Raw genomic sequence first — 24361 nt, 5'->3', positions numbered from 1 at the left:
AACCAGGGTCTTACGACACAGGAAGTGGTATAACTCAGGGTCAGGGTTCGTTGAGCAGATGACAGGTTGTTCTTTTTGTGACGCTGACCATTCCATCATCCTGCTAATGCTATGATTGGAAGTGAAACAGTAGAGGGGGAGGGCAAAATAAAGTGAAAGTGCACTCTTTTGCTTTGAGATTTTCTCATAATCTAGATGAGAATATGTTAGGCTTTCGCAGTTCCTGCATTCGCAGTCAAAGACCGAATCAAATAAATTGAGGACAAACAGATGTAGATAGAGAGAAAGTGATGGATAGAGTGCGGGTGGGCATGGGGTAAACAAAGAATAGAGAGAGGGGGTTTGACAGGAATGTGGGTTAAATAATCCTTTTGACTCAGTGATGATAGCGAGTCATTGGGTCAGTACAGGGAGCAGACAAGACCCTTGAAAACACCTGTCAACACCAGAGGCCTGCGAGAGTGTGTAATGATTTCATAGTTTTCTTCCCCCAAATAGCATATCAGAATACATACAAACAATAATAATAAAACCTATGTGGGGCTTCTCCAGCTTCACTGGTTCTGTTGGATTGGTTATGGGATCCAGAATCCGGGATCTTGGTTCTTGGTTCTGGGTTCTCAAGGTAACAAATATTATTTGACAGGATAAAGGTTGTCTCGCCGAACCTTGATCTCCAGTTCTTCATGCAGACCCTTGTTCTGACCCTTTGGGTCTTCTCTGCTTCCTCTGAAATGTTCTCCAGGTTTCTGTGGGTTCTGCGGGCTAATCCCAGCCCCACCCTTTCAGCGGAGTAGCGAGTGATGTCCTTCAGGCGGCTAATCCCGTTAGCACAGCCTAGCTTCCTTTAATTCTCCCACATCGCCAAGCGCCCCGCAGCCTACACACTCTCACCGCTTCTGGGATGACGGGCCACTGTTAAAACCCTCAGGTAAGTCCCAGCACCCTCACCCTTATAGAAGTCCCCCTATGCATCCTCAAACTGCTGTTAGACTCCTTACAAACCCCAAACTATAGGTAGACCAGTGGGCAAAAACCCTTGGTCAGCAGAGTTTTGTTCCAGGGCAGCACTAGTACACCTGATTCAGCTAATCAAGGTATTAAGGTCAAGGGTTGGTCATCGCTGGTGTAGACTTTATCTGTAGCTAATCATACCGCTAACAAGAGACTACCGCTAAAAAGAGACTGACTATAAAACTAGACCAGCCTTTGTTATATGTTTGCTATATGTATACGTCTTCCAAATAGTATCTCCTAGCACTTAGTGGGTGTCCCCTCAGTGGTTCGTGGCCATTGTGTTTCTGTGGTATAGGCCCACAGTGTAGCTCTGTTTTTGTTTTAGCCCTTTGACCCGTATGATCACGTATTTGTGATCATTGTTGAGTTGTCCCTGCTGCGTACGATTTCAAATATGTGATTGGAACAGCAGCAACAGAACGTATGACGCAACAAACGCGTCTAAACAGTATTGTTGTCTGAAAAGCATCTAAATATTGTTTTGAACTGATGGAAAATAAAGGTCTTAAACTTTGTAAAAGATAAATGCAAACTTCATCATCCAAGCATCACACGGAACACATCCACAGCCAAACTCATTCCATGAAACCAGTCTAAATAACACAAGAGACTAATGTAATGTTGTTTAGAAAAGAAATGCGTGTCAGCTAATCTAACAGCAGCTAAATTCTTTATGATGGCAGCCATGTTTGTTTATGTTTGACTTGGCGAAAACTCCCTAATCACAGAATGCCATTCACTATAAGACGCAAATAAACAAAGTCAAAGATGGCTGCGCTCATTGCCTGAAAAATATGAACTTAGTTTAGCCACTTTTCAGCATATTACAAATCGTTGAGGTACTTGTTACAGTGTATACAAGAACCGGAGCACATGACTTGACAAGTCGTTTACCATTTTTGACAAATCACAAAGCAAATAAAATGTTTTCACCTCACAGATCATCACACCAAATACAAGCCTACTGCCTAGCCTAACCGTAGCGTGAAAGCTAAACAGGGATGAAACTATTTTAGGGGGGTATGTGGGGGAGGGTTCATTTGTTGGGGGTTTTCAAGTCCGTGGGGGGTAGAAATGGGGGAAGGTATTGTGGGGGGATATGATGCAGGAAATATTACTATGATGGGGGATTTATCAATAAATGGGGGCAAACACAAGAGAAGTTTATAAGCTAAATAAAAATAAAAACCCTGGAAAGGGGGGTCTGAGCTGGCAACCCTGAGGTACCAAAGTTACAATCTGATGCCGTGTTCAAAACAACTGGGAACTGGGAAATCTCAGATTCCGACTTCAGTGCGTTCAAGACAACTGGCAACTCCGGAAAAAAACGAGCTCCGACTGGAAAAAATCGTTTTGAACGGTCATCCAATTCATCTTTGGACCATTAAAAATATTTTGAACTTACGCGTGAAAAGGTTAAGAAGCACTGCTGTAGGGGATTGTTTCCTCACATGGGGCACCACCATATGTAGGGAATTGTACTCTCACGGGGCACCATTATGTAGGGCAATGTCCTCACAAACTCTACACTACTCATAGGCCTACTACAGAATTATCTGCATATTAAATCAATAAAGCTATGATTTGTAGCATTGTTTGGTTTAACTACTGTATTATGGCTATTTCTTTTTTACCTTATGTGGTTCTTGGTGGGTGGATGTTTTCCAAAAGTAAACATCAAGACCGTCTGGTGAGCTATTTAGAGTACTGTGTTAAGAGCTTCTTACCAAACATGGCTGCAAATACCCCTCTCTCTGCCATGCTCAGGTGGCAGGACCCTATCCAGGACATACAGTAGGTTAGACAGAAAGGTTAACAAGCTAAGAAAGGAGGGAAGGGAATTACAGGAGAAGTACAGCAAAGAGATAAGTGAGGGTTAGATGGAGAGACAAACAGCCCAGCAGGACAGGACAGGCAGGTTAACAAGCTAATGGCAGGGTAGAGAGGAACAGTAGAGGTAGGATAAGGAGAGAGAGGGTTAGAAAAACAGACAGACAACACAGCAGGTGTCTGGCTCCCTGCCCAGATTGACTTACATATACTCAAACACTTTACAGTGGCAATCAGCTGTTGAAACAATTACAAAGCGTTTTCCCCCCACTTTTAGGCTATACAGTGTTTGTTTACATTTAATTTGTTTACAAACATTGGAGTAAAACAAGCATATATTTTGGGTTCTGATGGGTCCTACCTCTAACTCTACTGTTCCTCTCTACCCAGTTGAACTAAGTTGTTGAGGCATTTATAAGTTACAGTGCAGTCAGAAAGGTTTCAGACCCCTTGACTTTTTCCACATGTTGATACGTTCCAGCCTTATTCTAAAATTGATTCAATAAAAAATTTTCCTCATCAATCTACACACAATACCCCATAATGACAAAGCGAAAACAGGTTTTTAGAAAATGTTGCAAAAAAAAAAACAGAAATACTTTATTTACATAAGTATTCATAACCTTTGCTATGAGACTCAAAATTAAGCTCAGGTGCATCCTGTTTCCATTGATCATCCTTGAAATGTTTCTACAACTTGATTGGAGTCCACCTGTGGTAAATTCAATTGATTGGACATGATTTGGAAAGGCACACACCTGTCTATATGAGGTCTCACAGTTGGCAGTGCATGTCAGAGCAAAAACCAAGCCATGAGGTTGAAGGAATTGTCCGTAGAGCTCCGAGACAAGATTGTGTCGAGTTACATATCTGTGGAAGGGTACCAAAACGTTTCTGCAGCATTGAAGGTCCCCAAGAACACAGTGGCCTCCATCATTCTGAAATGGAAGAAGTTGGGAACCACCAAGACTCTTCCTAGAGCTGGCCGCTCCGTCAAACTGAGCAATCGGGGGAGAAGAGCCGATGGTCACTCTGACAGAGCTCCAGAGTTCCTCTGTGGAGATGGGGGAACCTTCCAGAAGGACAACCATCTCTGCAGCACTCCATGAGAAACAGATTCTCTGGTCAAGATTTAACTCTTTGGCCTGAATGCCAAGCGTCACGTTTGGAGGAAACCAGGCACTGCTCATCACCTGGCCAATACCATCCCTACGGTGAAGCATGGTGGTGGCAGCATCATGCTGTGGGGATGTTTTTCAGCAGCAGGGACTGGGAGACTAGTCAGGATTGAGGGAAAGATGAATGGAGCAAAGTACAGAGAGAGAACCTTGATGAAAACGTGCTCCAGAGTGTTCAGGACCTCAAACTGGGGCGAAGGTTCACCTTCCAATGACCCTAAGTACACAGCCAAGACAACGCAGGAGTGGCTTCGGGACAAGTCTCTAAATGTCCTTGAGTGGCCCAGCCAGAGCCCGGACTTGAACCCGATCGAACATCTCTGGAGAGACCTGAAAATAGCTGTGCAGTGATGCTCTCCATCCAACCTGACAGAGCTTGAGAGGATCTGCAGAGAAAATGGGAGAAACTCCCAAAATACTGGTGTGCCAAGCTTGTAGCGTCATACCCAAGAAGACTCGAGGCCTTAATCGCTACCAAAGGTGTTTCAACAAAGTACTGAGTAAAGGGTCTGAATACTTATGTAAATGTAATATTCTTTTTTATATATAAATATATATACAAACATGTTTTTGCTTTGTCATTATTGGGTGTTGTGTGTAGATTGAAGAGTGGAAAAAACAATTTAATAAAAAAAAATTATAATGCTGTAACATAACAAAATGTGGAAAAAGTGAATGGGTCTGAATACTTTCTGAATGCACTGTATATTCTTCAAGAATCAATGGGTACACATTATTCATTTATTCATTTATAAATCCAAAAATGGCTACTGCAGATTGCCCCTTTAACAAGTTATTTGTGTACTTGCCTGGTGGTTTACCTCAAGAGCCAGTTTACCAGTGGTTTCCCTGTTTGCGAGTTTACCATGGGCGGCAGGTAGCTTAGTGGTTAAGAGCGTTGTGCCAGTAACCGAAAGGTCGCTGGTTCTAATCCCCGAGCCAACTAGGTGAAAAATCTGTAGATGTGCCCTTGAGCAAGGCACTTAACCCTAATTGCTCCTGTAAGTCGCTCTGGATAAGAGCGTCTGCTAAATGACGTAAATGTAAATGTTGTGGATTCACGTAAAGATTTAGCACAGGGCTTAATTTCATCAGCTTGATCTCTGTATGAAGACATAGGATATAGCACCTCATCTTGAATTAACACACGTGTATCTAACCATTGTGTGTATGTTGCAGGATGTTCAGCTGGGTGGTGAAAGTGGTTCCCCAGCCTCCTGGGAAACTAGGAGATGAGGAGAAGACAAATGCCCCACCTGCCCCAGTAAGTCCCCCACAAGCGAGAGAAAGAAAATAGGGGATTTTATCACCATTTAAATGTTCTATTACTCAAACTAATATACCTCTTTGTGTTTAAAACAGGTAAAACAAGTAACATTCAAAGAAGAGAAGAAACAAGAAGGTAATAACTGACTTAAACCTAATCTATAAACAATTCCCTTTGTGTACTAAAGAAGTCAGTAAACTGATCTGTATCAGCAGCATAGAGGGACATCCGTCTCACACTGTTCTCTAATTATGATTGACAGCTCCAAAACTTGCCAAGGCTAAAGACGAGGAGGTTGCCGAGGAGAATGGGTAAGTGTATCTATGGCCGGAATTCAATACGTAGTTTGTCAATGCTCACCAACAGAGAAAGGGAGGGGATCTTTCAACATTGATTTGACACTATTTCTTTCTGTATTGTATTGCTTTGGCAACATCGATTTCCCCTCTCTTGCCAATGAAGCTAATTTAAATTTCAGAGAGGGAGAGAGAGAGTTCCATGTGACCTAGTTGGCTGTGGGCACATATGGTATAACAGGAGGACAGAGAGGATCAGAGTGATCAGACCAGGATCAGTGGAAATCCTATAGCGGAATGCCATTGAGCCCACATAATGCGTTGCTCTTTACAGTACTGGACTACAATAGAATTCCAGTAGCTAACTAACATTTATGCTCTAAATTTACATTAATTTTTTAGAGTGTACAGACATCACCCTCTCTCTACACTCACTCACCCACACACACTTGCACGCAACCCCCCCCATGCCCAATGACCTGCCCCTTTACCCTCCCACTCGCCAAGTGCCCTTTTAGGTGGTGGTATTAATATTTGTTTTTTATAAAGTTTTTGTCGTTGTTGTTCTAAACCTGCTGCCACCAAGTCGTCGTGATGTTGTCAAGTTCGGCACCCCTGACCTCGACCATATCCTTTGGTCTGCCCTGTACAGAGCTCGCATGCGCCCGGTTGTGCCTTTTTCCCAGCCTGCTCTGTACTGAGATTGTGCACGCCCGGTATCCAAACATATATGGCTTGAGATGTGGTCACCGGTCGAGTGTGTGTACCTAGTTAAAATATCAACAGTACTGCTACAGCAGCATAGCATTTGATTAACACTTGGTAACACTTGATTTACATCATTGTCAATTTACATCATCGCCCTTCTGCAGCTTGCCTGTCTATGCATGCTTGTCACAACCCACGTTTTGACAAATGAATGGGAACTGCCTGCCTGCCCATTTGATCGATTCCAACTGCATTTTGTATTTTATTAGGTTACTGATGTGTATATGGTTGAATCATCAGCATACATGGACACACATGCTTTGTTTAATGTCAGTGGCAGGTCATTGGTAAAAATAGAAAAGAATAGAGGGCCTAGAGAGCTGCCCTGCGGTACACCACATATTTGACATTAGAGAAGCTTCCATTAAAGAAAACCCTTTGAGTTCTATTAGATAGATAGCTCTGAATCCACGATATGGCAGAGGTTGAAAAGCCATAACACATACATTTTTTCAACAACAGGTTATGGTCAATAATATCAAAGGCTGCACTGAAATCTAACAGTACAGCTTCCACAATCTTCTTATTATCCATTTCTTTCAACCAATCATCAGTCATTTGTGTTAGTGCAGTACATGATGACTGGCCTTCTCTATAAGCATGCTGAAAGTCTGTTGTTAATTTGTTTACAGAGAAATAGCATTGTATTTGGTCAAACACCATTTTTTCCAACAGTTTGCTAAGAGCTGCAACAGTTTGCTAAGAGCTGGAAACAAGTTTATAGGTCTGCTGTTAGCAAGTTATTGATTTCATGAACCTTATTTCTAAGGCTACATATATAAATATTTGCTATTTTCAGCCCTTTCCTGGGTAGCTTATCAGAGATAGACATAATATGGAAAAGAGCAAACAAAGCAAGAGAAAAAAATATACATTCAGCAGACCATTAATCAATTGGTGTGTGTGTGTGTGTGTGTGTGTGTGTGTGTGTGTGTGTGCTGCGTGGTTGAAGCTACGAACCCATAGGCTTGGCTCTCTCATCCCTTCCAGGCTTCTGGGAGGGAGGTTGGACAATGAGCCTGTTATAGTGGATGCAAGCAATGTCCCCATGCGCTCTGGCAGCTTTCATGGCTGGGATAAGTTCTTTCCTCTTCTGGCGCACAGCTTCAGGATAGTCCTCGTTGAGGAAGATATACGTTCCTCTCAAGTTCTTGGCTCTTTCCAGAACAGCTACCTTGTCCTTGAACCTCAGGAACTTGACCACTATCGGCCTTGGCCTTTCACCTGGGCCGGTGGTGGATTTTCCAGTCCTGTGGGTGTGTTCCACCTCAATCTTCCTGTAGTCCATCTTCAATTTCTCAGAGATAATTTCCCTCACTTTGTCCTCAGACTCCGTCCAGGTCTCATGTGGAGACTCTGCAATTCCGTCCACAACCATGTTGTTCTGCCTTGATTGTCCCTCGAGATGTATCCGTCAATGTTATCATGGATTCACACACAGAACTGATGTCCTCTCTCAATGACTTACAGATTGCTGTCATCTTGCCGTTCTCCTGTTTCAACTCATCGAGCTGACCCTGGTAGAAATGCAAACTGTTCTGCAGATCCTGGACCTCTCTGGTCAGGTCATCTATTATTTTATTAGTTGAATCCACCAGTATTTGAACAAAACACTTGAAGCTATGTTCTTGTTGTTGTAACAACTGCTCGTAGAACTCTTTTTGTTTGTTTAAAAGATCCTTCACCTGTGATAGAGAGACACCACTGTCCTCAACGGTACTCCCGCCGGCTTTGGTTACTCCTCGCAGTTCCAGATGGCATGTCACAGGGAAGATTGAAAACTACAAACAGCAGGGATCTAGACAGCCACAAACCCGGGACATTCCGCGGTCCCAGCCACAATGGCTAACCGCGTTAAGGGCTGCATTTCATTGACAACTAAGAAATATGTATGCTAACTGTGGATAACAGTCATTCAAGTTCAGCATAGTTAACTAGCTAGCAAAGCGATTCACATTTCTTGCTAGCTAACCAAATGACACCTGCATCTCTAGCTGTAGCCAACAAAAAACAACACGAGGAGAAAAAGTTGGCCACTCACCCACTCGTCCAATGACATGACATCTTTCAAGCAGCTAGCTAAGGTTAGGCTCCGTGTTTTTAGCTTGCTAAATGAATAGCTACATAAATAGATACGCTAGCCTATTAGCCACGTTATGACTGAATTGTGATAATTGCCCTTGCTAGTTTGATTGTATTGACACTCCCAACCTTAGTTACATTAGTCCATTTTGGTCCAAAATATTGTGTCATTGAAACTGAAACAGTGCATCCCGAAAGGGTGGAGGCAGCAAACCAGGCCAGCTGTGATTTACAACCTGATAGCAATATTTTTTGGACTACCAAGAAATGTATTAGTGAATTATATGTATTATGTATTGAACTGCATCTATTCTGCCAACAATGCTTTACTCTACGTCATGGAATGTTTTTGTCAAATATAACCTATTTTTAAAACCTCTCAAAAATATTGAGCTAGCTAACTAGCAGTTTAACATCAATCATCAACATCAATGATCAGCTGATAGCCAACCCTCTTTCCTGATGTCAATCTTGTCTTTAGGAGGTACTGTAACTATACTGAACAAAAATATAAACGCAACATGCAACAATTTCAAAGATTATACTGAGTTACAGTTCATATAAGGAAATCAGTCAATTGAAATAAATTCATTAGTCCCTAATCTATGGATTTCACATGACTGGGCAGGGGCGCAGCCCACCCACTGGGGAGCCAGTCCCAGCCAATCAGAATGAGTTTTTCCCCACAAAAGGGCTTTATTACAGACAGAAATACTCCTCAGTTTCATCAGCTGTCCGGGTGGCTGTTCGCTGACGATCCCGAAGGTGAAGAAGATGGATGTGGAGGTCCTGGCGTGGTTACACATGGTCTGCGGTTGTGAGGCCGGTTGGACGTACTACTGAGTTCTCTAAACCGACGTTGGAGGTGACTTATGGTAGAGAAATGAACATTCAAATCTCTGGCAACAGCTCTGTTGGACATTCGTGCAGTCAACATGCCAATTGCACGCTCCTTCAAAACTTGAGACATTTGTGTTATTGTGTTGTGTGACAAAACTGCACGTTTTAGAGTTGCCTTTTGCACCTGTGTAATGATCATGCAGTTTAATCAACTTCTTCATATGCCACACCTGTCAGGTAGATTAATTATCTTGGCAAAGGAGAAATGCTCACTGACAGGGATGTGCACACAGTTTGAGAGGAGTAAGCTTTTTGTTCATATGAAACATTTCTGAGATGTTTTATTTCAGCTCATGGAACTTTACATGTTGCGTTTATATTTTTGTTCAGTTTGTGATGAGGTATTGTGTCGTTGCAGAAATAAATAGGCCTAAGCTCAAAAATGTCAAAATTGTTCAACTTCATATTCATCATCTCCAGCACCACCCCAACATCAACATACTGTATCTGAAAATGGCGCGTTTCTATGTTTTGTAGTAAAAAAAAAAATTGAGGAAGATAAGTATTTCCAATGACATCATCAATCAATTAGTAGACAATTAGTACACAACGCCTACTCATAATTGGTTAAAATCACATGATGCAAACTGATGATGTCATTGGAAACACTTATCTTCTTCTATCTTTTTTACAAAAAAAAGAAACGTATGTTGATGTTGTGGTGGTACTGGAGATGATGAATATGAAGTTGAAAAACAGTGACATTTCCCTTTAAAGGCAGTTAGTATGTTATGAATTTTGAGATATGAATTTTCAGGAGAGGGGGAGGGGCACAAACACAAATGCAAATACCCCCCCCACCTTTACCCTCAGAATAGCCTCAACTCGTCAGGGCATGGACTCTACTGTACAAGGTGTCGAAAGCGTTCCACAGGGATGCTGGCCCATGTTGACTCCAATGCTTCCCACAGTTGTGTCAAGTTGGCTGGATGTCCTTTGGGTGGTGGACCATTCTTGATACACACTGTTGAGCGTGAAGAACGTAGCAGCGTTGCAGTTCTTGACACAAACCGGTGGCACCTACTACCATACCCCGTTCAAAGGCACTTAAATATTTTGTCTCGCACATTCACCCACTGAATGGCACACATAAACAATCCATGTCTCAATTGTCTCAAGGCTTGTCTCAATCCTTCTTTAACCTGTCTCCTACCCTTAATCTACACTGATTTTAAGTGGATTTAACAAGTGACTTCAATAAGGGATCATAGCTTTCACCTCGATTCACCTGGTCAGTCTATGTAATTTAACGTTTTGTATATATGTCTCTAACTATTTTAACCCCAACCCCACTGAATGGCACACATAAACAATCCATGTCTCAATTGTCTCAAGGCTTGTCTCAATCCTTCTTTAACCTGTCTCCTACCCTTAATCTACACTGATTTTAAGTGGATTTAACAAGTGACTTCAATAAGGGATCATAGCTTTCACCTCGATTCACCTGGTCAGTCTATGTAATTTAATGTTGTGTATATATTGTCTCTAACTATTGTCTCTAACTTTCAGAAGTTGCACACATGGGGGGGGGGGAGTTTGGAGCCTAGGGTCCGGGAAAATGTTTGCCTTTTATAAACCCATTTCATGCAATTCTACATCATTTTAGACTTTAGAAGATTTTTTTTTTTATACCTCACAAATTGTCTAAATGACTACTTTGACACTGACAAACTGAGAATCTGAGAAGAAGAAAAGCGACCTTGTCTTGAATCCATCAATAGCCTAGGTGTGTGGAGACATACATACTGTACAATATTAGGGGAAATTATAGTCCTAAAAAAGCTTTCCAGATTCACTGACTCACCCAATGATGCGCAGCTCACTCACCGGCGATGGCTGATGCCCATGTCAAAAGCCTCTATCTTGTTTTACTTTGTAAAACAATACTGTTCGCTCCATAGGCCTATTTGGAAGTTGATAACATATTTGGTAGCCTACAGGCAGATTAGTCTTCTCTTTTCAGCAGGAGTCATTTGCTTTCCAATCTGTGTTTTCCCACGATTGTAATTTATTTGAAATATTACTGTATGCTGTTCACTGACAGATTTGCAGCACATTCCCAGCTGTAGGCATGCCTCGTGATTGGGTTACACCAAAAAGTTATACAGCTGCACCATCGAGAACATCTTGACTGCCTACATCATCACTTGGTATGGCAATTGCACCGCCCTTGATCGCAAAACGCTACAAAGGGTGGTGCGGACAGTCCAGTACATCACTGGGGCTGAGCTCCCTGCCATCCAGGACCTCTATATCAGGCGGTGTCAGAGGAAGACCTGAAAAAAGCTTTCCAGATTCACTGACTCACCCAATGATGCGCAGCTCACTCACCGGCGATGGCTGATGCCCATGTCAAAAGCCTCTATCTTGTTTTACTTTGTAAAACAATACTGTTCGCTCCATAGGCCTATTTGGAAGTTGATAACATATTTGGTAGCCTACAGGCAGATTAGTCTTCTCTTTTCAGCAGGAGTCATTTGCTTTCCAATCTGTGTTTTCCCACGATTGTAATTTATTTGAAATATTACTGTATGCTGTTCACTGACAGATTTGCAGCACATTCCCAGCTGTAGGCATGCCTCGTGATTGGGTTACACCAAAAAGTTATACAGCTGCACCATCGAGAGCATCTTGACTGCCTACATCACCACTTGGTATGGCAATTGCACCGCCCTTGACCGCAAAACGCTACAAAGGGTGGTGCGGACAGCCCAGTACATCACTGGGGCTGAGCTCCCTGCCATCCAGGACCTCTATATCAGGCGGTGTCAGAGGAAGACCTGAAAAATTGCCAAAGACTCCAGCCGCCCAATTAATTGACTGTTCACTCTGCTACCGTCCGGCGAACAGTACCAGAGCATCGGCTCTCGGACTAACAGGCTCCGAGACAGCTTCTACCCCCAAGCCAAAAGACTGCTAAATAGCCAGACTGATAAATAGCCAACTAATGGTACCCAAACTATCTTGCACTGACCCTACGCAGACTCACTCGACTTTATATACACACTCACTCACATACACTACACAGTCACTCCAACACAAATCCCTCACACATTCAAACAATACATATGCACACACACACGTAATTATTATCTACCGCTTTACCCTGCCTGCATGTACAGTGTATTCGGAAAGTATTCAGACCCCTTCCCTTTTTCCAGATTTTGTTACGTTAAAGCCTTTTTCTAAAATTGATTAAATAAAAATTGTCCTCATCAATCTACACACAATACCCCACAATGACAAAGTGAAAACAGGTTTGTAGACATTTAAAAACCAGAAATACCTTATTTACATAAGTATTCAGACCATTTGCTATGAGACTCGAAATTGAGCTCAGGTGCATCGTGTTTCCATTGATCATCCTTGAGATGTTTCTACAACTTGATTGGAGTCCACCTGTGGTAAATTCAATTGATTAGATATGATTTGGAAAGGCACACTCCTGTCTATATAAGGACCACAGTTAACAGGGCATGTCAGAGCAAAAATCAAGCCATGAGGTCGAAGGAATTGTCCGTAGAGTGCAGAGACAAGATTGTGTCAAGGCACAGATCTGGGGAAGGGTACCAAAACATTTCTGCAGAATTGAAGGTCCCCTAGAACACAGTGGCCATTATTCTTAAATGGAAGAAGTTTGGAACCACCAAGACTCTTCCTAGAGCTGGCCGCCTGGCCAAACTGAGCAATTGGGGGAGAAGGGACTTGTTCAGCGAGGTGACCAAGAACCCGATGGTCACTCTGACAGAGCTCCAGAGTTCCTCTGTAGAGATAGGAGAACCTTCCAGAAGGACAACCATCTCTGCAGCACTCCACCAATCAGGCCTTTATGGTAGAGTGGCCAGACGGAAGCCACTCCTCAGTAAAAGGCACATGACAGCCAGCTTGGAGTTTGCCAAAAGGCACCTAAAGGACTCTCAGACCATGAGAAACAAGATTCTCTGGTCTGATGAAACCAAGATTGAACTCTTTTGCCTGAATGCCATGCGTCACATCTGGAGGAAACCTGGCACCATCCCTACGGTGAAGCATGATGGTGGCAGCATCATGCTGTGGGGATGTTTTTCAGCAGCCGGGACAGGGAGACTAGTCAGGATCAAGGGAAAGATGAACGGAGCAAAGTACAGAGAGATGCTTCATGAAAACCTGCTCCAGAGCACTCAGGACCTCAGACTGGGGCGAAGGTTCACCTTCCAACAGGACAACAACCCTAAGCACACATCCAAGACAACGTAGGAGTGGCTTCGGGACAAGTCTCTGAATGTCCTTGAGTGGCCCAGCCAGAGCCCGGGCTTGAACCCGATCGAACAACTATGGAGAGACCTGAAAATAGCTGTGCAGCAACGCTCCCCATCCATCCTGACAGAGCTTGAGAGGATCTGCAGAGAACAGTGGGAGAAACTCCCGAAATACAGGTGTGCCAAGCTTGTAGCGTCATACCCAAGAAGACTCGAGGCAGTAATCGATGCCAAAGGTGTTTCAACAAAGTACTGAGTAAAGGGTCTGAATACATATTTCCGTTTATTTTTATTTATTTTTGCAAAAAAATCTAACAACCGGTTTTTGCTTTGTCAATATTGGGTGTTGTGTGTAGATTGATGAGGGGGAAAAAGGCCGTAACGTAGCAAAATGTGAATAAAGTCAAGGGGTCTGAATACTTTCCGAATGCACTCTACATACAGTCTCTACCTTAAGTACCTTGTACCTCTGAACATTGATCTGGTACTGGTACTCCCTGTATCTAGCTTCATTGGTGTGTATTTTATTTTATTCCTCTTGTGTTAGTTACTAGTTCATTTTTTATCATAATTGTTTTAAACTCTGGTCGTTGGGAAAGCAAGCATTTCACTGTAAAGTCTACACCAGTTATATTCGGCGCATGTGATAAATAACATTTTCTTTGATTTATCACACAATCCAGAGCTAGGTTATTGTTTTTTTGTTTTTATACGCTATTGATCCTCTGTGGCTAAATTATAGGCCTTCTCCTGGTGTAGTTTTCTGAATTATTTCATTCCATTCTGAACAGACATCAGTAATTCTAGAACTTTGGCAAATGTATTTCAATTTACCAGGGGTGCTGCGGCACTTCCAGCACTCTTATGATTCTATAAGGAAATAAATTATGAAGTGCAACGCTGGAATGATGAGCGTTACAGGCTCATGTCTATCAGAGCTGAGAGAGGGAGGGAGATCATAGAAAGTGAATGTCATTCTAGTTCTGTGAGAAATATAGGCATGCTTCTCTCTCTCACCACAGCAATGGCCACGCGTTGGTCTATAGGCTACAATGTTGCACAAAGCATAAACCCCGGCCCGCCCAAATCTATTACATTCTTAGAATATCAGGCACATTTTCACATTAGTTTTTTTAAGTGGCAGTGAAAATAGAGAGGTACTGGATCCTGGCAAATGGGTTCCGGAACGAAACAGTCCAAAACTGAGAGGTCCGGCTCAAATTAAGCACTGGCTACGCTATGCTACGCTACTTTGCTAAATGTGAAGCAGTTTCTATGTAAAACCAAGACTAGACAGGCTAACTGCCATAGTGTGCAATGCTAATAAATGGAGCCTACAATATGAGATTAGGCTCTTCTGCAGTAGCTACTGAGGATACTACCTTGGACCACTTTCCCTGTTAACACATCCCAACGACGAGAACCGGAGATCTACTGCGTTTTGAGCTACACCTTCCAGAAGCAAAGTGGAATCGAGTTAGAAGTAGGAGAGGAGGATCATTCCAATGCATTCTCCCTCTCCCCTCTCTTCCAGACCTGCGGCTCTATAACTGTTTTGCGGCTCTGAGCCCCCTACTCTGCCCCCCACGACCTTCCCACTCAACCTCTGGTCCTGGATTACTGATCCGGCCACCCCCTGGAGCAACCCACAGACCAGGTCCCACAGGCTCCCCGCCCCCCTCCCCCCGCCGTACATCAGCCATCAGGGTCTCTGGCTCCGTGCGACCTGGGAATCCATTACCCCCTCCCCTCAAGGTAGCTATCGTTGGGAGTTCTGTTGTCCGGGATGTGGTGGTTGCCGGGGCAAAGACTTTCTGCTTCCTTGGAGCCAGGGTGGGTAACATTACCCGGGAACTTACGTTCATCCTAAACCGAAACCCTGAGCTGCACACGGTGGTCATGCATGCCGGTACTAACAACATCAGGCTGCAGCAATGGGGGGAGTTGCGACAGTATTTTGAATACCTGAGGGATGGAGGTTGGATGGGAAGCGTCGCTGCACAGCTATTTTCATGTCTCTCCAGAGAGGTTCGATGGGGTTCAAGTCCGGGCTCTGGCTGAGCCACTCAAGGACATTTAGAGACTTGTCCCAAAGCCACTTCTGCGTTGTCTTGGCTGTGTGCTTAGGGTCGTTGTCCTGTTGGAAGGTGAACCTTCACCTCAGTCTGAGATCCTGAGCACTCTGGAGCAGGTTTTCATCAAGGATCTCTCTGTACTTTGCTCCGTTCATCTTTCCCTCGATCCTGACTAGTCTCCCAGCCACTGCTGCTGAAAACCATCCCCACAGCATGATGCTGCCACCATCATGCTTCACCGTAGGGATGGTGCCAGGTTTCCTCCAGATGTGACGCTTGGCATTCAGGCAAAATAGTTCAATCTTGGTTTCATCAGACCAGAGAATCTTGTTTCTCATGGTCTGAGAGTCTTAAGGTGCCTTTTGGCAAACTCCAAACCGGCTGTCATGTGCCTTTTACTGAGGAGTGGCTTCCGTCTGGCCACTCTACCATAAAGGCCTGATTGGTGGAGTGCTGCAGAGATGGTTGTCCTTCTGGAAGATTCTCTCATCTCCACAGAGCAACTCTGGAGCTCTGTGAGAGTGATCATTGGGTTCTTGGTCACCTCCCTGTCCAAGGCCCTTCTCCCCCGATTGCTCAGTTTGGCCAGGCGGCCAGCTCTAGGAAGAGTCTTGGTGGTTCCAAACTTCTTCCATTTAAGAATGATGTTCTTTGGGACCTTCAATGCTGCAGAAGTTTTTTGGTACCCTTCCCAAGATCTGTGCCTCGACACAATCCTGTCTCTGAGCTCTCCGGACCATTCCTTCGACCCCATGGCTTGGTTTTTGCTCTCACATGCACTGTCATTTATGGGACCTTATACAGATAGGTGTGTGCCTTTCCAAATCATGTCCAATCAATTGAGTTGACTACAGGTGGACTCCTATCAAGTTGTAGAAACATCTCAAGGATGATCAATGGAAACAGGATGCACCTGAGCTCAATTTCGAGTCTCATAGCAAAGGGTCTGATTGATGAGGGAAAAAAATTATTTAATCAATTTTAGAATAAGGCTGTAACGTAAAAAAATGTGGAAAAAGGGAAGGGGTCTGAATACTTTCTGAATGCACTGTATTTGTGGAAATATATTCATGACACGATATAAAAACAGTCATTTGTTGATTGTATCGGACACTGTATTGTGCCCTTATAAGCGTGCCTTTACACATGAATCAATCTCGTCTTCTCTTTATGCTTTGGGTCCACAGTCAGCACACAGCTTCTGTCACACTCTGATCTGTTTCACCTGTCTTGTGCTTGTCTCCACCTCCCACCAGGAGTCTCCCATTTTTCCCCATTATCCCCTGTGTATTTATACTTGCGTTTTCTGTTTGTCAGTTGCCAGTTTGTCAGGTCGTACCCGTTTTCCTGTTTCTCAGGTTTTTGTTTTTAGTCTTCCCTGTTCTGACCCTTCTGCCTGTCCTGATCCTTCCTGTCATCCTGTACCTGCCTGACTCTCCTGGATTACGAACCTCTGCCTGCCCTCGACCTGCCTTTTGCCTGCCCCCTGTGTTAAAATAAACATTCTGAGATTCGAACTATCTGCCTCCTGTGTCTGCACCTGAGTGATTGCGTCGGGGCTTTGTGTGAGCAAGCCCCACAAAAAAGTCGGTTTTACTGCACATAGTTTTCATGGGCCTCGTTTCTTGTGCAACTGCCGCAGGTGTCGCATAATCTCTCTGAAGCGGTTGCGTGGCATGGTCTCTGAAAAAGTCCACTCCATACCTATCAGACCAAAATTACTCCACATCCATGATCTTTCCGCCATATGCGGAGTTCATCCATAGACATGTCCCACCTACTGTTTCCTTTTCTGTGCCCATGAGCAACAGAACAATCTCTGATGTGCTACAACATCTGCATGTCACATAAACACCTCACTCTTTACCACCCAAACCATGCCATCCCTCCCAGACTCCTGTCTCACCGTAGCAGTTTGGATCACCTTCTCAGTTGGCTCTGTTCTGGTTTTTCTGTGGTGAGGCTCAGGCATCGGAGGCAGAGGCTCGAAGTCAACATCAGAATCAGATGAAGACTCTTCATCAGCAACGTCAATTTCAAGCTTAATATCTGATCCTCCATCCGACTCCAACTCATCTAAATTCGGCAGCATTTGCAATGCTGTAGGTGCGTCCATTCATTTGGTTCGGCTTGCCATTGTGAACTACACACATTGTACATTGTACTCAGTGTCTGATTTGACTCTCCAAGGGGAAATTCTATACAATTTCCAGCCTTTCATAATAAAAGAATTAGACCGCCCACAACGGCCACAATTCTTCATAAAAATTACACTATTGTTCTAAATTCAATCATCCTCTTCACCTTCATCATTCAGATCAGTGAAGTCACATGCACCGTTATCAGTTTCTATCTGGTATCTATTGCCCATTAATCCATTGACGACAGAATATTTATTATGTTACTCGTTTTTGCTTAGTAGCCAGAGCAATACTGCCAGGCAAGTGGTCATGTGCTGAATGTATGGACAGCACAGATATTCTTGGAAAAAGTGAAATTTGGAAATAGAGCTGCACCTCTTGAATTATGAGAGTTATCTGACAAAGATAAGTGTAATAGAAACTGCAGAATATGCTCATCAGATTATTGTCAATTTAATCTTGTCTATACGCTAACTCTTATTATGTGTGAAATTAATTTATGTTTAGTTTCGATGGGCCGGCTGTGCAGGCTGACTGGCATTGTTTGTTTCCTGCTCATAAAGTTGAATAGTCAACAGTAAATAAAACATTCCTGTAACAGCTTCTTTTTACAAAGTAAAACGTCAAAGAGAATGGTATCAAACCCTCAAGGCGCACGGTCAATTATTAACATGAGCGCCAACACTGATAAATAGGCATAACACAAACTCATCATTACACTATTGTTGTTCTAAATTAAATCAACCTCTTCACCCTCATTATTCAGTGAGGCCTCATTTAAATTAAATTGTGAAGTAAGGTGCACAATTATCGCCCATTCATCCATTTGTCATTCATTCAGTGAGGAAAGAGAGACGCATTAGCGCCTGGCTGGGTACCAACGTCCTTCAGCACATTGTCTTGGCGGGTTAAGTTAGGAATAGGTGTGAAAAAAAACAGGTAAAAAGGCTCTAAATACTTTTCTGTTTGTGATTTCAAAATTCTGACAAATAAGCAGTGTAAAATACAAATATGTAGGAAAAGTCAGGGAAGGAGCATTGCGATGCATCCATGTCTGAAAAGTGCTATATAAATAATTCTTCATTTGATTTGATTTGAACAGGTAACCCTCATTGACTCTTGTTTTAATCCACATCCTCGTTCGAGGCATAGGTCTAATGGTTAAATTCTAGGCGATCTTGTATGTGTTCCAAATCAAGCCAACTCCATGGTATTTTCTAATAGGGGGGTTACCTGCTGAACATGGCATGTTCGTATTAGAAACTCCATCTGATCTGAAATCCCGCAGCTGATTCGTGTAAATGACAGAAGTTTGATTTAAAAAATTTATCGTATTGTAACTCTTGCTTCTCAAACCAACGCAGACATTCTGGTTATAACTGAATCTTGGCAAAATAAGTCTATGCCAGACTCTGATGTGTCTCTGACTGGTTATAATGTTTTTAGATCTCTAGTTTTAAATGTGAGCCTTGGTAATAATGCCCATCTGACGCTAGTGGGAATTTATCACCCTACTTCTGCCTCCTTATGTGTTCTAAGCAAATTGTCTGACCTGCTGTCTAACTATGCTAAATCCGAATTATTAATAGTGGGTGATCTTAATCTGGATTGGTTGATGCCAGTATCTGATAGGTTGAAAGATGTGTACTGAGCAACAGTATACTGAACCTAACACAACACATAAAGTGTTGGTCCAATGTTTAATGAGCAGAAATAAAAGATCCCCAAAATGTTCCATATGCACAAAAATCTTATTTCTCTCAAATTATGTTCACAAATATGTTTAGATCCCTGTTAGTGAGCATTTCTCCTTTGCCAAGACAATCCATCCACCTGACAGGTGTGGCATATCAAGAAGCTGATTAAATCGCATGATCATTACACAGGTGCACCTTGTGCTGGGGACAATAAAAGGCCACTCTAAAATGTGCAGTTTTGTCACACAACACAATGCCACAGACATCTCAGGTTTTGAGGGAGCATGCAATGGGCATGCTGACTGCAGAAATGTCCACCAGAGCTGTTGCCAGATAATTGAATGTGCATTTATCCACCATAAGCCACCTCCAACGTCATTTTAGAGAATTTGGTAGTACATCCAACCGGCCTCAAAAACCGCAGAGCATCTTTAACCACGTCAGCCAAGGACCTCCACATCTGCCTTCTTCACCTGCGGGATCGTCTGAGACCAGCCACCCGGACAGCTGATGAAATTGTGGGTTTGCACAACCAAATAATTTCTGCACAAACTGTCAGAAACCGTCTCAGGGAAGCTCATCTGCGTGCTCGTCGTCCTCACCAGGGTCTTGACCTGACTGCAGTTCAGCGTTGTAACCGACTTCAGTGGGCAAATGCTCACCTTCGATGGCCACTGGCATGCTGGAGAAGTGTGCTCTTCACGGATGAATCCCGGTTTCAACTGTACCGGGCAGATGGCAGACAGCGTGTATGGCGTCATGTAGGTGAGCAGATTGCTGATGTCAACTTTGTGAACAGAGTGCCCCATGGTGGCGGTGGGGTTATGGTATGGGCAGGCATAAGCTACAGACAACGAACACAATTTCATTTTATCAATGGCCATTTGAATGCACAGAGATACCGTGACGAGATCCTGAGGCCCATTGTCGTGCCATTCATCCCCCGCCATCACCTCATGTTTCAGTATTATAATGCATGGCCTCATGTCGCAAGGATCTGTACACAATTGCTGGAAGCTGAAAATGTCACAGTTCTTCCATGGCTTGCATACTCACCAGACATGTCACCCATTCAGCATGTTTCGGATAATCTGGATCGACGTTTACGACAGCGTGTTCAAGTTCCCGCCAATATCCAGCAACAGCCGAAATCAACAGCCTGATCAACTCTATGAGAAGGAGATGTGTCACGATGCATGAGGCAAATGGTTCTCACACCAGATACTGACTGGTTTTCTGATCCATGCACCTACCTTTTTTTTAAAGGTATCTGTGACCAAGATATGCATACTGTGGCTTGCGAAAGTATTCAACCCCTTGGCATTTTTCCTATGTTGTTGATTTACACAACATGCCTACCACTTTGAAGATGTAACACATTTTTTTTTTGTGAAACAAACAAGAAATAAGTCAAAAAAACTGAAAAACTGAAAACTTGAGTGTGCATAACTATTCACCCTTTGGGGGGCAAAGTCAATACTTTGTAGAGCCACCTTTTGCAGCAATTACAGCTACAAGTCTCTTGGGGTATGTCTCTATAAGCTTGGCACATCTAGCTACTGGGATTTTTGCCCATTCTTCAAGGCAAAACTGCTCCAGCTCCTTCAAGTTGGATGGGTTCCGCTGGTGTACAGCAATCTTTAAGTAATACCACAGATTCTCAATTGAACTGAGGTCTGGGCTTTGACTAGGCCATTCCAAGACATTTATATGTTTCCCCTTAATCCACTCAAGTGTTGCTTTAGCAGTATGCTTAGGGTCATTGTCGTGCTGGAAGGTGAACCTCCATCCCAGTCTCAAATCTCTGGAAGACTGAAACAGGTTTCCCTCAAGAATTTCCCTGTATTTAGCACCATCCATCATTCCTTCAATTCTGAACAGTTTCCCAGTCCCTGCCAATAAAAAACATCCCCACAGCATGATGCTGCCATCACCATGCTTCACTGTGGGGATGGTGTTCTCGGGGTGATGAGAGGTGTTGGGTTTGCGCCAGACACAGCGTTTTCCTTGATGGCAAAAAAAGCTCAATTTTAGTCTCATCTGACCAGAGTACCTTCTTCCATATGTTTGGGGAGTCTCCCACATGGCTTTCGGCGAACACCAAACGTGTTTGCTTATTTTTTTCTGTAAGCAATGGCTTTTTTCTGGCCACTCTTCCGTAAATGGCTTAAAGTGGTCCTATGGACAGATACTCCAATCTCCGCTGTGGAGCTTTGCAGCTCCTTCAGGATTACCTTTGGTCTCTTTGTTGCCTCTCTGATTAATGCCCTCCTTGCCTGGTCCGTGAGTTTTTGTGGGCGACCATCTCTTGGCAGGTTTGTTGTGGTGCCATATTCTTTCAATTTTTTAATAATGGATTGAATGGTGCTCCGTGGGATGTTCAAAGTTTCTGATATTTTTTTATAACCCAACCCTGATCTGTACTTCTCCACAACTTTGTCCCTGACTTGTTTGGAGAGCTCCTTGGTCTTCATGGTGCCGCTTGCTTGGTGGTGTTGCAGACTCTGGGGCCTTTCAGAACAGGTGTATATATACTGAGATCATGTGACAGATCATGTGACACTTAGATTGCATGTGACTTCTGAAGGTAATTGGTTGCACCAGATCTTATTTAGGGGCTTCATAGCAAAGGTGGTGAATACATATGCATGCACCACTTTTCCATAATTTTTTTCATTTCACTTCACCAATTTGGACTATTTTGTGTATGTCCATTACATGAAATCCAAATAAAAATCAATTTAAATTACAGGTTGTAATGCAACAAAATAGGAAAAACGCCAAGGGGGGATTAATACTTTTGCAAGGCACTGTATCTGTATTCCCAGTCATGTGAAATCCATAGATTAGGGCCTAATTTATTTATTTCAATTGAATGATTTCCTTATATAAACTGTAGTTCAGTGAAATCTTTGCAATTGTTGCATGTTGCGTTTATATTTGTGTTTTTTACATTGTATAAAAGTAGAGACTCAGAGGTAGAAAAATGTATATCATACACTACAGTTGAGGAACAATGGGAAGGTAATTCTGCTTTGAACGTTGATAAACTTGTAACCCCACTTTTGAGAAAATGGCCCTTGAATGTTTTGGTACACCTACTGGAGAACTCTTCTTTGTCTACACCCATTCAGCATCGTTCACACCCTCTTAAGCCTTAGCCCCACCCATCTCTTTAAGTATTCACATGTGAGGCCATGTGCTAAACAGAGTGAGTACGGTAGTGTACTAAACAACCAAAGATTTCAAGACTAAAGGCTGGTTTATGCTAAGTCTATCGACATGTCTGTAGACAGTTGTTGCAGTGACATCATGAACATTATATTGTCGTCCGACATCGTTATGAAAAAGTATAAACACAAAAACGACAGGCTGCATGACATCGGCAGCCTGGTGGTCCAAAATAGCATAATTGGTGTATTCTAACACCAATAAACTAATCCGTTTAAAAATGAATTCAGTATATGTAAATCTAGCAAACCAGGCAACTAAAAGCAACTTTCTAAACAATGTTTTGAATCGTTTCTAGCTTGTTAGCTAGCCAGTTAACGTTAAGTTAGCTGGCTAGCCATATCATGAAGCTGACAACATCTTAACTTTAGCTAATTTGTATTCATTATTACAGGAAAATAAACTCACTATAAGATCATTATTTACAAGTTTAATGGTGAGGTAAATACAGAAAATAGCTTACGGTTGTGAGTGTGATTAAATAAAAGCAGGGCATTCTACCTGAGAATTTTAGAACTTGGACACTGTCTCGTTGTAGGCCTAATGTATATTCTAATTAGACTTTGGTGCAGGTCATGTTGTTCTTCACATTACCGTCTCTGGTAAACACACACTATATCAAATAAAGTCAAGGTTTATTTGTCACATGCACAGGATACAGAAGGTGTAAATGGTACTGTGAAATGGTGACTTGCATAGTGAAGTCTTTTGTTTAGACATGTAGCAAGCTAGGTAGTTAGCTAAACAATTAACTATAATCCTAACTCTTAACGCTACTACCCTGCATGAATCTGCAGGTAGCTAAACAACTTTCGTGCAAAACTAGAAATGTATAATATCTGAAAATGTAGCTAGCTAGACTCTCTTACCCGTATACATGGTGAACACTTCTCCCTCTCTGTCACGGACGCCATGGTTGCCCTTAGTTTGAAGATGCAATCCGGAGACAGGTGTTTTCTACAACAGCCTTCTGTGTGTTCTCTTTTCGACTCCCTCCACATATTTGCGATCAAACGCCAGAGCATTAGCAACACTTTTGCAGTTCTTCGTGATATCTTTCAAAAAACTGCGTTGGAAAGGATTACCTACACACATTATAGACAGAAGCGTGCTACATGGCAGACCAATCTGAACTCATCTCTCGGCATGTCCAGCCGATCCATTATCTCAGCCAATCATGGCTAGTGGGAAGGTTCCTGTCTTTTTTCCGTGGCTAAACCAACTAGGCTCATAATTTTCCAATTGTATTCATATTTACAGATGGCACACCAGTTTGTTATTAAGGCACATCAAAGTTCACATGTCCCAGAAGGCATTTATACAACAAAGAAACGCATTTTGATACAAAAAAATTATGTTTACGTTCAAATGCCTCTCCTGTGAAGTAGCGAAGCGCGACATACGCCTAGTTTCCTGAAACGAGTCACATTTTTGTTCAGTGTAAATCTAACTCAGCTGATAACTAAACCAACTTGCTTCAACTATAAACACCCTGAAAAATCTACTCTCTTAGATATTATTCTAACAAATGCCGCTCATTAGTTTACAGCCAATGGGATATTTGCTAATGAGTTCAGTGACTATTGTCCCATTGCCTGCATAACAGATGTTAAGCTACCTAAATCATGCTCACGCATTATT

The 24361-nt window shown here is 42.9% G+C and overlaps 1 protein-coding gene across 1 annotated transcript in view; it reads left to right on the top strand.

Moving 5' to 3' along the window:
* The first annotated feature begins 853 nt into the window (after nt 1-853).
* The window catches only part of LOC121579080 (cyclic nucleotide-gated cation channel beta-1), an 81851-nt gene continuing 58343 nt past the window's right edge, over nt 854-24361 (top strand). The window contains exons 1-4 of the mRNA XM_041893362.2: nt 854-931; nt 5205-5289; nt 5388-5427; nt 5555-5603. Of these exons, the coding sequence (XP_041749296.1) occupies nt 5206-5289; nt 5388-5427; nt 5555-5603 (173 nt within the window). The 5' untranslated portion in view covers nt 854-931; nt 5205. The remainder of the gene's footprint in view (nt 932-5204; nt 5290-5387; nt 5428-5554; nt 5604-24361) is intronic.

The sequence above is a fragment of the Coregonus clupeaformis genome, chromosome 3 (assembly GCF_020615455.1).
Source record: "Coregonus clupeaformis isolate EN_2021a chromosome 3, ASM2061545v1, whole genome shotgun sequence".
Classification (NCBI taxonomy): Eukaryota; Metazoa; Chordata; class Actinopteri; order Salmoniformes; family Salmonidae; genus Coregonus; species Coregonus clupeaformis.
This window is presented reverse-complemented; position numbering and strand designations above follow the sequence as displayed.